Source organism: Pantherophis guttatus, chromosome 8 (genome assembly GCF_059756535.1).
Source record: "Pantherophis guttatus breed Tessera chromosome 8, ASM5975653v1, whole genome shotgun sequence".
NCBI lineage: Eukaryota > Metazoa > Chordata > Lepidosauria > Squamata > Colubridae > Pantherophis > Pantherophis guttatus.
In genome coordinates this window covers 57914225-57931511 of record NC_142070.1, presented here as the reverse complement: position 1 = coordinate 57931511, position 17287 = coordinate 57914225, and the positions used below count along the sequence as shown (strand labels likewise).

General features: G+C 43.1%; 1 protein-coding gene across 10 annotated transcripts in view; it reads right to left on the bottom strand.

Moving 5' to 3' along the window:
• Positions 1 to 17287, bottom strand: part of CC2D2A (coiled-coil and C2 domain containing 2A) — a 285150-nt gene that overhangs the window by 185766 nt on the left and 82097 nt on the right. For all 10 annotated transcript variants that reach the window (XM_034408876.3, XM_087875257.1, XM_034408877.3 and 7 more), the window contains 2 exons: positions 15150 to 15286; positions 11205 to 11336 (listed from right to left, as the gene is read on the bottom strand). In XM_034408876.3, coding sequence (XP_034264767.2) covers positions 11205 to 11336; positions 15150 to 15286 — 269 coding nt within the window. The remainder of the gene's footprint in view (positions 1 to 11204; positions 11337 to 15149; positions 15287 to 17287) is intronic.

The following is a 17287-nucleotide window of genomic DNA, read 5'->3' as shown; positions in this document are numbered from 1 at the left end:
TTAATTTGATTTATATGCCGCCCTTCTCCGGAGACTCAGGGCGGCTTACAATGCATTAAGCAATAGCCTTCATACTTTTGTATATTTATACAAAGTCAGCTTATTGCCCCCACAAACTGGGTCCTCATTTTACCTACCTTAGAAAGGACGGAAGGCTGAGTCAACCTTGAGCCTGGTGAGATTCGAACTTACAGTAATTGCAGACAGCTGGTGTTAATCACAATGCTTTTAGTCTGCTGAGCCACCAGGCTCATTGTTGAGCATATACAATTCTAGCTGCAGTTAATACATGTAAAATCAAGTATATAGTCCCTTTGTCATATCTTTCCGGCAGAATGCCCAATAAAAATATTTCTGGTTTCATGTCTATATGCTGTTTTATCATTTTTCCAACCAAGTATGTATTTTTGTCCAATATTTTTTGGCTTTTGGACATGTCCACTACATATGGTAATAAGAACCAAGTATTTGGTTGCATTTCCAACATTTAGCAGATCTATCCTTAAACATTTTTGCCAGTCTTGTTGGTGCAAAATAAAACATGTTATACAAATTTTCTTTATATGCAGTTGACATAGTCAATTTAACATTTCTATCCCACAATTTCTGCCATTTTTCTAGTTCTAGTGCATATCCAAAATTTTTAGCCCAAACAATCATGTCTCCTTTACCTGCTCACTTTCAAGTTTGATACCTAATAAGTAACAATATATTTTCTTTATCAGTTTTTCATCCGTTCAGGTTAATATTTGGTCCAATTCTGTTAATTCTTTATTGAAACCATACATTTTAGCATCTTTCTCATATCAAGATTGTATCTGCATTTGTGGTCACCAGGCAATGTCCATCCCTTGATGGACCAAGCTCCTGCTTGGTTTTTAATTCCCCTTTTTCATTCAAAATATCTTTATATCTTATAATTTTTTCCATGTTAATAACATTAGGATGTATCAATGCTTCCATTGTGGAAAGCCAGATTGGTATTTTCAAGAACAGTTGTTCTTTAATTTTAAGTCATATTGATAGTGCATTTCTAACATAATGTCTTTGAAAGTAACTATGTATCTGATTCTTCCCATACTATAAAAAAGGATGGCAATCTAGTTGAAGGTCATGTTCTTCTAAAGTTAATAGTCTTTTATGCCTCAGATTGATCCATTCTTTCACCCTGAGCAAGCCACTCAAATGGATCCTTCTCTGTGGGGCGAAGCCGTGGGAGCCATGCCATTTCAGGAGATGTCGACCAGGTGATGCTGCAGGAACAGCAGATGGGAGCGAGCAGAGCGGAGCGGACCCAAGCTCTCAAATGGAGAGCAGTGGGACCAGCTGATCACAGCAACTCCCAAGAGGGGGTTTTCCCACCACCATCGTACAGCCAGTTGCTGGTAGGCCTACCGGAGCAGTTCGGCCAGCTCAGCATGGGCAGCAACGCACAGCCTCCTGGTACTGGCCCACCCAGATGGATTCTGGCTCAACCCACATTCACCTTTCTTGGCCAGAAAGCCGCAGCAGCAGCGAGTAGAACGTCTACCTCCTTTCACTTGGCACGAAGCGGATCGCATCACAGCCTCACACATCGGGCCGGATCTACCGGAGTGACAGCCCTTGCTGGAATCGGAATGGTGCAGCAACAAAGCCCGTTAAGCCAATCCAGTCCGGTGCTACAAGGACCACAACTGGGTCTGTTGGGACCCAGCACCCCACCTTAGCAACCGGTCCTCAGATTGTCTCCAGCCGATCAACTCTATCCTAGCTGGGCTTTCTACCCTGGCCAGGGGTGAGTGCAATACCAATGGATGCCAGCTCGAGTCCTGCAGTCTGCGCTGGCCCAGCAACCAGTGCAAGTACACTGGTCATGATCCTGCTGCCGGTACCGGTCTAGCCGCCGATACTGGCTCAGCAGCCCACACCGGTCCCGTAGCCAGCCCCACAGCCAGTCCCGCCAGCCACTTCCTTGCCGCAATTTAGAATGACATTTGATGGGACCCCAGGAAAGCTGGAATACTTCCTCAATCAGGTCTGGGCCCACGTTGAATGTTATGGGGACCAATACCCAACCGATTGCAGATGGCATGAATGAAGGAGAGGTGGCGGAGTTGATAGCTGTGCTACATGATGAGGGAGCCCCGGAGCTAGACAATGCGGATGAATTTCTCCAACTGCTCCAAGGTCATTTCAAGGACACGATCCACTGAGTAGAAGCCGAAGCCCAGATTAAAGCCTTGAAGCAAGCGGGTCGGCCTCCCAAGGAATTAGTGTGGGAATTCTGAAGGCTGGCTGGAAAGCTGAGGGACTGGCCTGAACGCCTCCTCATTTACCACTTCAAAGAAGCCCTTGACCCAGACCTCAGACAAGCTTGCGGCATCAGGGGAGTCCCGGAATGTATACAAGTCTGGTACAGCACAGCAGTGGCCATGACCTGGAGATCCACCCCCAGAGGAAGCCAATTGCAGAGAAACCAGCAAGAGGACCCCTGGGCTGCCAAACCCCAGCTAAACCACCTGAAGCACCACAGCCCACATCTTCCGGGACGATCAAGTGCTACTGGGGCAGCCAGCATGGACACAGAGCATCTGAATGCCTGGCTCCTGCCCTGGTCCCTCAAGCCCAGACCCCCTCCGCACCCCAGGGGAGAAGCCTAGAAATGGGCCGCCACCGAGAACTCATCCAATTTGTCATAGCTCCCAAAATGACCGAATCAATCATATTGGGCCTCGCATGGTTAGACAAATGGGGACCGACCATCATGTGGGAAGATGGCTATAGAAAACTAAAAATAATAGGACTTCCGGTTGACATCGCTGCGGGAACAGACTGGAAAATAGTGGGCTCTGATGAGCCCCGCGAAATTCAGCCGGATAAACTGCTACCAGGAGGCTTTCGAGCCATAGCTGTCTTGTAGGGATGGTAAAGAAAGGAGAGGCATTTCATGGACCGCAAGAAATCAGCAATTTCCTCACTGGAACAGAAACAGCTCTCCCGATTGGCAGCGGGGGCAGCAGCCATCTTTTGGTGGCCACCTTGAAGCTGGGACAACCAGACCGAAGAACTGAGCAGGAGCAGTGTTTGGACAGAGTGCTAGAACTGGATGAGATAATTGCCAATTTATATTAAAAAGAAAAATTGAAATTGGAGCTTTAAAGAAATCCCTGAGCTTGGATTAGTGGCTATCTGGCACTCGGCGGGCGGATGGGGGGGGACACGACACGTATGCAGGGGGGAAAAGTGGGGATTGTAACACAAAAAGCCTAAAAAGAAGTTTTACATTTAGAAAATTGGGCAAAGTAAAAAAATTTAAAAGGAAAAAAAAGTGATTTTCGGAAGAAAACAACATTTTCTATGACTACCTTAAAATCTTTGGATATTTCGACAATTAACTGGTTTTAATAAACTATCTTGTATGGACCAGAAATGGAGAGTGCCATCTGCTGAAGGAAAGAAAAAGTACTGTAATACTCTATTTAAATAGACAAAACAGAAGAAGTAACAGCTGGAAGACCCAACCTTGGCCATATAGAAGAAGATAATTTGGACTCTGTGAGACCATTTAAGAGTGACTGTTTTGCATCTGGGTTTTTGTTACATTTCCCCTCTCTCTTGGAAGATAGACTTTTAATTGGATTTGATTATTGCTGCACTTGGACTATTAATAATTGAGATCATTTTACTTCTAAAGAAAAGAGGAATAATTGAAGAAGGAAAGAAGAAAACAGGAGAAACAAGGAAATTAAATAGACTCTAAATTTTGGCTAATTGTAAAGAGATATAATTGGGGAGGTTTCAATTTTTTTTTTAATTGTTACAAAATGCAGATGTATGAAGAGCTGTTTTTGATGTTTAAAAATAGATGTGAATCTTTAATAGGCAAAAAAGAAACAGAAAATTTGTTGAAATATATAGAAAAACAAAGTGAAGAGGATTTTGAAAAGGGAAACTTAAACCAGATGCAAGAAGTTAAAAATATAGAAGAGAAAGCATTAAAAATAAAAATCAGGTAGACAATATCACATAAAATTTTTGTAATGTAGAAAGAGTGGAGAGGAAAGGGGGAAAATCTCCTCTAAAAAAGAAACAGTTAAAAGGAAAAAAGAGAAATATTTGGAAGAGACAAGAGAAAATCTTGGTGAGGGATGTTCAAACAGTACAAAAAGGAATTCAAAAGATAAAATGTAACACATATAAAAATAAAAAAGAGAATTGAGAAGTTAGAACGAGATAAAGGGTTGAGCAAAAAAGCATTAGAAAATGAGACGCCAAAAGATAGAGAGATGATGGATAAAGATGAAATGATGATGGGGTCAATATTAGTAAATATATATAATAAGGTAGATCAGTGAATGGGAATGGGGAAGTAGACAATATAATAACACTAGTGATTTTGATAGTCTTTTAAATCAGAATGGAATTTAAATTGTTACTGTATTGATACGAGAGAATTATAGGATGCATCATGATGTTATTTAGAAGAAAGAATTGAACATGAAATGATAAAGTATGTAAAGAGAATAACAATATGGGGCATGGTGGCTCAGCAGACTAAAAGCATTGTGATTAACACCAGCTGTCTTCAATTACTTTAAGTTCGAATCTCACCAGGTTCAAGGTTGACTCAGCCTTCCATCCTTTCTAAGGTAGGTTAAATGAGGACCCAGTTTGTGGGGGCAATAAGCTTTGTATAAATATACAAAAGTATGAAGGCTATTGCTTAATGCATTGTAAGCCGCCCTGAGTCTCCGGAGAAGGGCGGCATATAAATCAAATTAAAAAACAAAAACAAAAAACAATGTTGAAATCATGAAAGCGAGTATTTTGTAAAGATGAATGAATAGAACTTGCTTAAATTAAAACGCAGCAGATGGAAATGTGAAAATAAGTAATTTAATAATATTACTAACTTTGATAATAATGTAAATTAGGACGAAAATTCAAAATGCTAATGATTGGGAAGGAGGAATTTGAGAGATGCTTCTGGAAATGAAAAAATATGGTAAATGGTGTAATTGCAAGTAAGAAGAAATATAGGGCATAAAGTGATGTTATTTATGTGTAAAAAATGAAAATGAAGAATTATGGAAAGAGAATAACATGGTAGAAGCTGAAATAATATGGTGAAAAATGACTAATTTGTGATAAAGGATTATATGAAAGAGATGAATATTGAAAATGGGCAGATTAGAATATATTACAATTATGATCATGTATAAGAGGTATAAGATGTGACCCAGTTAACACTCTGTTCATAAAATATGTATGATGAAAGAAAAATTCTAATAAAACTTGTTTTAAAAAAAATAACAAAAAAACCCCCTAAAAATAGGTATCAGACGGCTACTGCCCATCAAGCCAGACCGTTGCCAAAAGGCCACAAATCCCAACAGCCTCAGCGAGCCCAAAACAGCAGCCCCCATTGCAGACAGACTGCCCAGCAGCCCACAGGTACCAAGAAAGTACCAAGACCTGTTGAGGGTCTTTAGCGAGGAGAACTGCTACTTCCTCCCCCCTCACTGCTCAACAGACAGTGCGATTGAATTCATACCAGGAGCCAAGCTGCTTAAACCAAAGATGTACTCCATGACTCCCAAAGAAAGGGAAGAACTGAGGAAATACATCGAAGCCAACTTAGCATGGGGTTTTATCCAGCCCGCAAAATCCAAAGTGGCAGCCCCAGTACTATTTAAAGAAAAAAAAAGATGGGGGGATGAGGCTTTGCATTGATTTTTGTGGGATTAATGCCATATGCGTGGAGAACACCTACCCCCTCCCCCTCATGAAGGACATGCTAAGTCACTTAGCCAAGGGCACGGTATTCACCAAACGACTTGAGAGAAGCCTATTACTGCATAAGGATCAAAGAAGGAGACAAATGGAAGACCCCCTTTAACTGTCCAATTCAAAGTTATGCCATTCAGTCTGCAAGGAGCCCCAGCAGTTTTCATGCAACTAATAAATGAGGTGCTACATGAGCACCTATACAAAGGGGTCCTAGTTTACCTAGATGACAACCTTATATTCAGCAAAACTCTCAAAAAGCATGTAAAACTAGTGTGACAAATGCTAAAAAAACTCCTAGCCACAAAGTTCTACACAAAGCTGTCAAAATGTGAATTCCATAAAACCTCCCTAGATTACCTAGGCTACTGAATATCCAGTGGAGGGGTGGAAATGGACCCAGGAAAAGTGAAAGCGGTGCTGGACTGGCAACCCCCATGTACCTGCAAACAGCTTCAAAGGCTCCTGGGGTTTGCAAACTTTTACAGGCAATTCATCCCAGCATTCAGAGAAGTCATCCTGCCCTTAACAGAATTTAACAGAACAGAACAAACTCCTTGTCCTGACAAAAACCTCTTTTTATTAAGTTACTGTGAATTCCTCTCATTCACATCCAGCAAAGCCTTTCAAGGAAGAATTTACAGTCACAGACCTTATCTAGCTTGGAGAGCTGCCAGGTCGAGATCTTCAAAATTTGGCAAGAAGTCTCTGAGAGTCACAAACCAATTAAGCGAACTAATTGTCTCCTGCAAACTCCCCTCCCCTTTCACTCCTCTTTATTCCCTATGGGAAGGACCATTCACCATCCACTTGTGGCTTTTCTCCTGAGTCGACCCTTGTTCCTTAGCTGTTCCTTTCTCCTGGCAGCTCTGTGCATGCACACACTGGGAACAGGCTCCAGCTGTTCTTCTGCCCCACTGATGTGTCAGATGACCCTGGCCCCATCTCTACCTCTGATACAGAGCACTCATCAGAGCCTCCCCCCAACTCCAGGACTGGTCCATGTTCCTACCCAACCTCCTCACTGTCCGAATCTGCTGCCAGATCCACTGGCCACTGGCGAGCCACAACAATGGTAATAAACTTATTTTCAAAGCAAGTCCACTTCACTGCTTGTTCGGGATTGCCCTCAGTGAAGAAACTGGTAAAAATGTTCATTAAACAGATTTACCGACTGCAAGGGATATCCTGCCAGGTAATCTCAGATCAAGGGGTCCAATTCACCACTAAGTTTTGGAGAGAGTTCCTGTGATCAGTCAGATCCACACAAGGACTTAGCTCGGCTTTCCATCTGAGTATGAACGGAGCTGCGGAACAAGCGAATGCAATGGTGGAGCAATATATAAAATGTTATGTGGATTACCAACAAGGGAACTGGGAGGATCTGTTGCCATTTGCAGAAGTGGCTTACAACAACGCTGTGCATAGCAGCACCGGATTAACCCCCTTCCAGGTCACCAGTGGCATGGACTTTGTCCCCATGCCCGAACTGCCCAGAGAAGCCCGCTCCTCCATGACTCTGACCAAGTGGATGGAGTTGCTGAGGAAGGGGTGGAAGAATACTAAAAAAGCACTGGCAGAAGCCACTGAGGCATATAAAAAGCAAATGGACAAACACCGATCTCTTCACACACACACCCTTCCATGTGGGAGATCGGGTTTATCTATCAACCAAATACATAAGACTGAAGTTGCCCAGTAAAAAGCTGGGACCTAAGTTTTTAGGTCCATTCCCAATAGTGAAAGTAATTAACCCAATGACAGTTCAGCTTAACCTCCCATGCATTCTAGGGAAAGTGCATCCTGTCTTTCATTGTAGTCTACTAAAGCCAGCAGTTGGGTCAAGATTGAGACAACAGACCCGACCAGCTCCCAAACCTATAGTGGTGCAAGGGGAAACCCATTATGAAGTTAAAAGAATTTTAGATTCTAAATTATATAGAAGTCGATTGCAATATTTAGTTCATTGGAAAGGGTACCCTTTGTCCGAAGCTACCTGGGTTAAAAGCTGGGGTGTAAAAGCAGACAGGCTAGTGAAGCAATTCCATGATAAATACCCTGATAAGCCCTGGGAGGGGGAAGAGGTGGTTAGGGAATATTGGTTTAACCCCCTATGTTCCTCTCGTTGCAGGACACGATCATTGGATGAAGTGGGGGATGGCCTGTCAGGCCTGGAAGCCATTTTTTGCATTGGATCTTCAGGCCTGCCACATTTAGTGCTGTGGAAAACTGGGAGGGGGGGATTGTATGCAGCAGGGGAGACATGTAGTCATAATAACATTCCTTTCTCTGAGAGTCAAGGACATCTTGCCCTGCACCTGGAATGGTGTGACTGGGAGGCATCTCCAGTTGAGACGGTGCATTGATTGGACCATGTGATGGACATGTGGGTGCTTGGCAGGGACTTGCACTTTCCTATGGGTGGGGAAAACCTGGAAGCTTTCAGATTTGGGTTTTCCCAGATGTGCCAATATGACATCTCTAATAAAATGGAACTTTGAAGAATCTCTAGCCTTGGAGTCTTCTTTCGTTGGGGGTATTACTTGGAACCATGGCACTGTTATTACTCTTTTCCAGTCCTCTGGTAATTCCCTGGTGCTCCAGGATCTTTGAAAGATATGGTATAATGGTTCTGAGTTGATGTCTGCCAGCTCCTTTAGAACTCTGGGATGTAAACCATTTTTAAATCACGCGGTACAGCTGATCGTCAGAAATACCTGTTCAGAGGAACCAGTAGCTTTTTTTTACTACCGGTTTGCCTGAACTGGTGCAAACTGGTAGCATTTCACCCCTGCCCATATGCCATCTAGAAGGATTTCATCCTTGGTTTTGTGCATTTTTGCAGATATGTAGTGATCTCTTACATATATTGCAACCCTACTCCTCTTTTGTTTGATATGTTTCTTTTGAATAGTTTATTTCCTTCCATCAGTACATTCTAGTTGTGAGTTTCATCCAACCAAATTTCAATAATGGCAACCATATCATACTTGCCCTAATGTACTAGTACTTCAAGTTCACCCTGTTTATTTCCCCAAACTGGTGTTTGTGTATAGGCACTGAGTCCTGCATGGCTGACTCTGGGTATACTTCCTATATCTCCTACTTTATTTCTGAGTTTATTTTCTCATTGTTTATTTATTTATTTATTTATTTATTTATTTATTTATTTATTTTTAATTAATTAATTAATTAATTAATTAATTATCAAACTTCTATACCGCCCTTCTCCTTTCGGACTCAGGGCGGTGAACAGCCAAAATAAAAACATTTATACATAACATTACAGTTAAAAATAGATTTAAAATAATTACATAAATTTGGCCCGTAATTTAAAACTTGTCAATATAAAATCCGTATCAAAATTTTAAAACCAACTATAAAATCAAGACAGACCGGCTAACTGAAAAAAGTAAGTAAAAACCGACGAAAAGTCCGGAGGTCGGAGATCACTCGTATCTCTGGGGGTAGATTGTTCCAAAGGGTAGGTGCCACCACAGAGAAGGCTCTCCTCCTGGGGGTCGCCAGCCGACATTGTCTGGCCGACGGCACCCTAAGGAGGCCCTCTCTGTGGGAGCGAACCGGCCAGTGGGAGGCTATTGGTGGCAGAAGGCAGTCCCGTAAGTACCCCGGCCCTAAGCCATGGAGCGCTTTAAAGGTGGTCACCAACACTTTGAAGCGCACCCGGAAGTCCACCAGAAGCCAATGCAGCTCGCTCAGGAGAGGAGTCACATGGGAGCGCCCCGTCGCTCCCATAATCCCCCGCGCGGCTGCATTCTGCACCAGTTGGAGCCTCCGGGTGTACCCCAAGGGGAGCCCCATGTAGAGAGCATTACAATAGTCCAGATGAGAGGTGATGAGTGCTTGAGTGACCGTGCGTAGGGAGTCCCGATCCAGAAAGGGGCGCAACTGGCGTATCAGGCAAACCTGATAAAAAGCCCCCCTGGCCACGGCTGTCATATGCTCTTCTAAAGACAGCCGTGCGTCCAGGAGGACACCCAAGTTGCGGGCCCTCTCCGTGGGGGCCAATGATTCGCCCCCAATAACCAGTGATGGCGTCAGCTGGCTATACCGGGACGCCGGCAGCCACAACCACTCGGTCTTGGAAGGGTTGAGTCGAAGCCTGTTTCTCCCCATCCAGACCCGCACGGCCTCCAGGCACTGGGACATCACTTCCAAGGCATCGTTGGGATGGTCTGGGGTGGAAATGTACAGCTGAGTATCATCAGCGTACTGATGGAACTCCACCCCAAAACCACGGATGATCTCACCCAGCGGCTTCACATAAATGTTGAACAGGAGGGGTGAGAGGACCGACCCTTGTGGCACCCCACAAACAAGGCACCTTGGGGTCGACCGCTGCCCCCCTGTCAACACGGATTGCGACCGGTCGGAGAGATAGGAGGAGAACCACCGCAAAACGGTGCCCCCCACTCCCAGTCCCTCCAGCCGGCGCAACATGATACCATGGTCGATGGTATCAAAAGCCACTGAGAGGTCTAATAGGACCAGGATAGAGGAATAACCCCTATCCCGGGCCCTCCAGAGATCATCCACCAACGCGACCAATGCCGTTTCCGTGCTGTACCCAGGACTGAAGCCGGACTGGAGCGGATCCAAATAGACAACTTCATCCAGGTACTGGGGAAGCTGTCGCGCCACCACACTCTCAACAACCTTCGCAATAAAACGAAGATTGGAGACTGGACGATAGTTAGCCAAAACAGCTGGATCCAGGGATGGCTTCTTGAGGAGAGGCCTCACCACCGCCTCTTCCAAGGCGGCCGGCAGGACACCCTCACTCAAAGAAGCGTTGATAATTCCCTGGAGCCAGCTTCGTGTAACCTCCCGGGAAGCCAGCACCGACCAGGAGGGACACGGGTCCAATAAACATGTGGTCGCGTTCAGCCGTCCCATGATCCTGTCCACGTCTTCGGGAGCCACAGGATCGAACTCCTCCCAGATAACACTCTCAAGGCCTGCCTCAGTCATCTCGTCTGAACTAACCCAGTCAGCGGCCAAGTCTTCCCGAATCTGAGTTATTTTATCATACAGATACTGTACAAAATCCTCAGCTCGGCCCTGTTTGAATGGTTGTCTTGAAGTTTATGCTTTATTAGGTCCTAAAGATCCTAAGGATTGGTCACCCTCCCTTCTCAATTTTAGTTTAAACCCCTTCTGATAAGCTGACCCAGTTGTTTTCTGAATACATTCTTCCTGATTCCTATGAGGTGCAGCCCATCCCTTGCCAGAAGCCCTTCATGTAGGTAATGCAGACCATAGTCTATGGTCTAGCTGATACTGGCTGGGGAATTCTGGGAGTTGAAATCCACACATCTTAAATCTGCCAAAGTTGAAAAACACTGAATTGGGCAGTGATTTGTATTCAACCATTCTGTACTGAGGCATCTAACAACATGCAATAACCAACTTACCTTTTTATAAAAGATCACAAGGTCCATCTCTTGGTCTCCCTTTGTAAGAAACAATGGAGGTCTAGTAAGGGATTGTTTAACTGGATTGGGCAATGCTAAAATTTGACCATCATCCCCAAACCACTTTTTCCCCTGCAAAAAAGAGGACATAAAAACATTTTAATTTTGCCAGAAGTATCTTGTAAAAACTAGACCATTCTTCAGAAAATTAAAGCTAACAATCAATAGGAAATTAATCCTTGGTTCCAGTCTTACCTGATTTTTTTTTTAAATCTTCTTTTATTATTTTTCATGTAATGGGAAACAGGAATGTAAATCAGCTACTATTATGATTAGTTTCTAAACAGGCATTGGTTTTACTGTCTCTATTGCTTTCACATATGTTGCTATTTTTTATTGCATTGATTATTGTTTTGTAAAGTGCACTGATGTTTCTTAAACAAAGAGTGATATGCAAATATTGTAAGTAAAATGAATTTACTTTTTTTAAAAAAAGCCAGCATCATCTCCATATCCAGGACTATGTCAGACTTTTCAATGGGTCTTCGTAAAAACTAAATATAGAAGGTGGTTGGATACTAGTTTTTAAGTCAGAAATGTATCCGTTGGCCCAGAAGAAAGACAAAGTTGACATAGAGAATGACAGAAAGAGGCTGCCTTCTAGTAAACTGATGTTCATGAACACACTTGTAAGTAGATCATAAACTTCCTAACAAACAGGAAGCAGCAGGTGAAGCTAAGCAGAATCGCATCAGATACCTGTACAATTAGCACAGGGCCCCCCCAAAGCTGTGTGCTCTCCCCACTTCTCTTCTCTCTGTATACCAATGACTGCATCTAAAATGATCCATCTGTTAAACTACTGAAGTTCGCAGATGACCAGGGCCGGATTTAGATGAAAAGAGGCCCTAGGCTATTCCACTTATGAGGCCCTTTCACCTATAGTGAAAGTGTAATTTTAATTTTGCTAACAATTTGAATGTAGGCCCCTCTTGATCTTGAGGCCCTAGGCTGAAGCCTAGTTAGCCTATAGGAAAATCCGGCCCTGCAGATGACACAAGAGTGATCGGTCTCATTCGAGATAATGATGAATCCACATACAGACGGGAGGTTGAACAACTAGCCTCGTGATGTGACCGAAACAATCTGCAACTGAACACATTCAAAACCGTAGAAATGGTGGTAGACTTTAGGATAAATCCTTCCATACTTCCACCTTTCACAATACTAGACAACACAATATCAACAGTTGAGACCTTCAAATTTCTAGGTTCTACCATATCGCAAGATCTAAAATGGACAGCTAACATCAAAAACATCATCAAAAAAGCACAACAAAGAATGTTCTTTCTGCGCCAACTCAGAAAGCTCAAACTGCCCAAGGAGCTGCTGATACAGTTCTACAGAGGAATTATTGAGTCTGTCATCTGCACCTCTATAACTGTCTGGTTTGGCTCTGCAACCCAACAAGACAGACACAGACTTCAGAGGATAATTAGAACTGCAGAAAAAACCTGCCTTCCATTGAGGACCTGTATACTGCACAAGTCAAAAAGAGGGCTGTGAAAATATTTACAGACCCGTCGCATCCTGGACATAAACTGTTTCAACTCCTACCCTCAAAACGACGCTATAGAGCGCTGCACACCAGAACAACTAGACACAAGAACAGTTTTTTCCCAAATGCCATCACTCTGCTAAATGAATAATTCCCTCAACACTGTCAAACTTTTTGCTAGATCTGTGCTACTATTGATCTTCTCATCGTTCCCATCTCCTTCCACTTGTGGCTGTATGGCTGTAATTTTGTTGCTTGTATCCTTTCGATTTATATTGATATTTTTTCCCTGATTGCTTATTTGTACCCTATGACTATCATTAAGTGTTGTACCTTGTGATTCTTGATGAACGTATCTTTTCTTTTATGTACACTGAGAGCATATGCACTAAGACAAATTCCTTGTGTGTCCAATCACACTTGGCCAATAAAAAATTCTATTCTATTCTATTCTATTCTATTCTATTCTATTCTAGTCTAGTCTAGTCTAGTCTAGTCTAGTCTAGTCTAGTCTAGTCTAGTCTAGTCTAGTCTAGTCTATTTTGTGATCTGCTAGCCCATCTAGGCAGCCATTTTTTGAGGTCCCTAAGAACATTAAAATGCCAATGGTCCCCCTAGTTCCATAGGTTTTGGGAAAACTGAAGAAATGGTAATAATTCTGAAAAGTTTATGTATGAATCCCTCACTTGAGAATAGTCAAACCCAAGGCATATAGGACTGAAGGCTCATTTCTATGCCCCAGAATTCTTGGAATTTTCCTGAAATCAGGCATCTCACATTAGGTATCTGCTCTTCTGTCAAAAGAGAAAACCCCACCTTGGGAAACAGCCAAAGAAGGAAAGGACTGCAGAAGATGAATTGGGATGGGCTGAGATGGGAGAAGCTGAGATTCTGAAGGATCCTTCCTCTTCCCAAAGTTTTCAAGCCTCCAATGTCATAATGGCCAAGTCCTTGCTCTCAGGCTCTCCCCAATATTATCCCAATGGAAGGATAGAATGACTAATTTAAAAACTCATTAAAGGATAGAAATTTGCATTTGTCTCTGTGTCCACATTTCCATTCTGCTGATCTGTACAGAAGTGGTCCTAGCATTCAGTCCTATCAGTTGCAGTGCTTCACCGGAATGGAACAACTCACAGTGGTTAGGTGGACATACATAGGTGGCTGTGGCTGGGTGGGTGCAGCTGGGTTGGTGCAGCTTGCGGGCATCGCCAGATGGGCATGGCTGGGTGGGCATGGCTGGGTTGGCACGGAACAAATTGCACCGGCTAACTGAATGTGTAATTCAGCATCCCACCAGCTCCTGCACACACATACACACACACACACCATTTCGAGCTTGGGGACTTGCCTCATTCTAGCATCACAAATTAGCAGTAAGATGCAGATCATGGACAGAAGGGAATAGCTAAGAGCCATCACAGGACATTTAAAGTTTGGTCTGAAGTTTGCAAAGGGAGTTACTGCTAATCAAGGTAGGGAAGGAAAATAGTTTATAAAAGTTCCCAAGCTCAGAATGGTATATGTGCATGTATGCACAGCATGCCAAAGAAGAGATTCTTCTCCCCAAGCCTGGGCATGACTGGAAGCTTCCTAACATGGATGCAGATAAAAGTCCCCAAAATCAGAATGGGGTGTGTGTCCGCATACATGAGCATCCAGCACGCCAAAGGAAAGGTTCTTCCCCAAAGCTGGGGCGCAATTGGCACCTTCCCAGCACAGATGGAAATAAAAGTCCCTTAAGTCAGAATGGTATTTCTGTCTGTACCTGTGTGTACACATAGACAGTATGCTAAAGGAGAAGTCCTTCTCGCCAAACCTGGGCATAATTGGCAAGTTCCCAGCATTGATGCAGATAAAAATCTGCAAACGTGGAATGGGGTAGCTACGTGCGGGCAATTCAGGACGGTGAGGAGCTGGTGGGGCGCCAATTCTCCTCTCATTCAGGAAGCCAGTGCAACTCGTTCTGTGCTAACCCAGCCACACCCACTCATCCGCACCCATCCGGTCCCACCCACTCAGCCAATCACCTGGTGGTGCTGAGCCAATGGCACCATACCCACTTGCCTACACCACCCAATCATGTAGTCAGTTGTGTCACTGTTCACCTGTTTGCACTCACCCATCCACACTGACCTGGCTACCATGAGTCATCCTAGACCCGTGCTTCATCTACTTTAAATTAGGCTTCACCCAAGGGTTGCAACTCTTTTGTCCTCAATCTACCAAATAGTTTGTTATGCATATTTCCAACCTCTTTAAATTGTATAGTCTGTTAAAGAGGCTATTAAAAATAGAGTCCCCAAGCTCACTTGAAACATTGGCAACTGAACCATTTAAGGAAGATAAATTATTATAGCAAATAGCACATGCATGAGGCACCATACCTGTTCCTGCTTGAGTATCCTATTCTCCATGATGTTCTGGTTGGACAATGACACAACAGGACGTTCTCCTGTGTAGAAACCTTCATCCTCAAGAAACCGTGGTTGCATATTTTCAGGCATCTTCAGAGAAGGAGGCACTAGAAGGAAGATACAATATGTGAAGAAAGATAGCAATATGTGAGAACAACCTTGAGGGAAGCAGGAATGAGATGCTACCTAGGAAACCGTCAGACAAGAGTGGAGAGAAAGGAACCCATAGCTGCTTAATGTCAGAGAAAGAAACTTAGGAAAGATGTCCTAAATTGATCAGGCTGTAAAGAAATAGTAGATTTGTACTTTCAGACTTACAAGGTTTTGTTAATATAGCCATATAAGAGTATAATTAGCTCATCTGCTCATGTTTCCTGTCTGGTTTACCTGGAAGGTTGACAGACAGAGATGTTTAACACTACTACTACTACTACTACTACTACTACTACTACTACTACTACTACTATTACATACCCTGGACAAATAATTGCAGGATTTTTTGGCAAGACTTTTGGAAGCAACTTGCCCTGGCTTTCTTCCTGGAGCTGACAGGGATTGGCCCAAAATCATCCAGCTGTTTTTGTTTCTAAAGTGGGTCTAGAACTGACTCTCCTGGTTTCCAGCTTGGTGTCTTAACCACTAGACAAATTATCACTTATTACCGTATTTTTCAGACTATAAGATGCTCCGAAGTATAAGGTGCACCTAGCTTTTGGGAATGAAAAGGGGGATGGAACAGGCCAAAAACAGGATGCGCGGAGGCTGAAAACGGGATGCGCAGAGGTCGAAAATGGGGTGCACGGAGGCGGTGATAGTCGGCAGCAGCGATGGGCAGCAACAGCGATCCCTGCAGCCTGGAACAGCTGATAGGCGGTATTCTGGGAGGGTGATCCAATCACCAATCAGCTGCTTGTGCTAAATCAGGCTGTGCTGATGCTGACCAGGCTGTTTGCTGCAAGGAGGTAAATTGCTGGGAGGCAGAGGCCGAAGGGTAGGGGCCAGCGGGTAGGTGGGGCTTTGGCAACATTCACTGTATAAGATGCACAAACATTTCCACCCACTTTTTTGGGGGGTAAAGTGCGTCTTATACACCGAAAAATATGGTAATTAGTATTCATTAATTGTTTTTATATTAAGATTCTAGGTAGACATATTATTTTGCTTTTTGTTTGTTTTGTTCTCTATTTGCTTTATTGTTTTAGTGAATTATAATCCAAGATGATTTTGGAACAAATGGATAGAAGAGAGTCAAGTATGTTACCTTGACATCTAAAAATGAATGAAAGAAACCATTCAGAAGTCTGCAACTGTGGTGTTCAAAATAAAACTAAGGAGAAATCTTTAACAGTTTTGAATAGTTATTTACAACTCTAACTTAAAACATGGGCAGAAGCCAAGTGGAAAAAAAATACCATAGATATCAAAAATTTTGAGATCTTTTTGAAGCAATTACCAACTGTAATATAATACCTTTAGTAAGACAAATTAACTACCCATAATATGCAAGCTTTTCTTAAATATTCTTCAGAATACATTTTAACCAAGAAAAAAAGAGAGGGGAGAAGAAAAAGGAAAACATTAAATATAATAGTTCCCCAGTAATGATTTTTAATAACCTCATGATCAAATGGAAGAGGTGTTATAAAGACTTAATTGGATTTCAGAAACACATATTGCAATTAACAAGCAAGAACTGTTCTTCTCTTGAAAATTTAAAACATTTTATACTTATCAGTAGTGGGTTTCAAATCCCGGCACTACCGGTTTGCTATCGGTAGCACGTGGGCGCTTGCTTTGTGAGCGTGCTGCACTGCTGCGCATGTGCAGAGTGTTTTTGATGATGTCTGGGCGGGTGGGTGGAGGCTCCTGCAACCGCTGCTACCGGTTCGCCCGAACCAGGGCAAACTGGGAGCAACCCACACTGCCTACTATGATTATTCATAGTGAATTACAGCATATAAAACAAAATTGTATTGGTTTATCTAGTTCATATAACTTACATCAGACTTGCTCAAATAAGTACCTTCCAAATATTATCATTCCCAGTGACTGTAATGGAATTCTAGGATTTGTATTCTCTATAAGTGGAGAACATTAGGTTGGGAAAA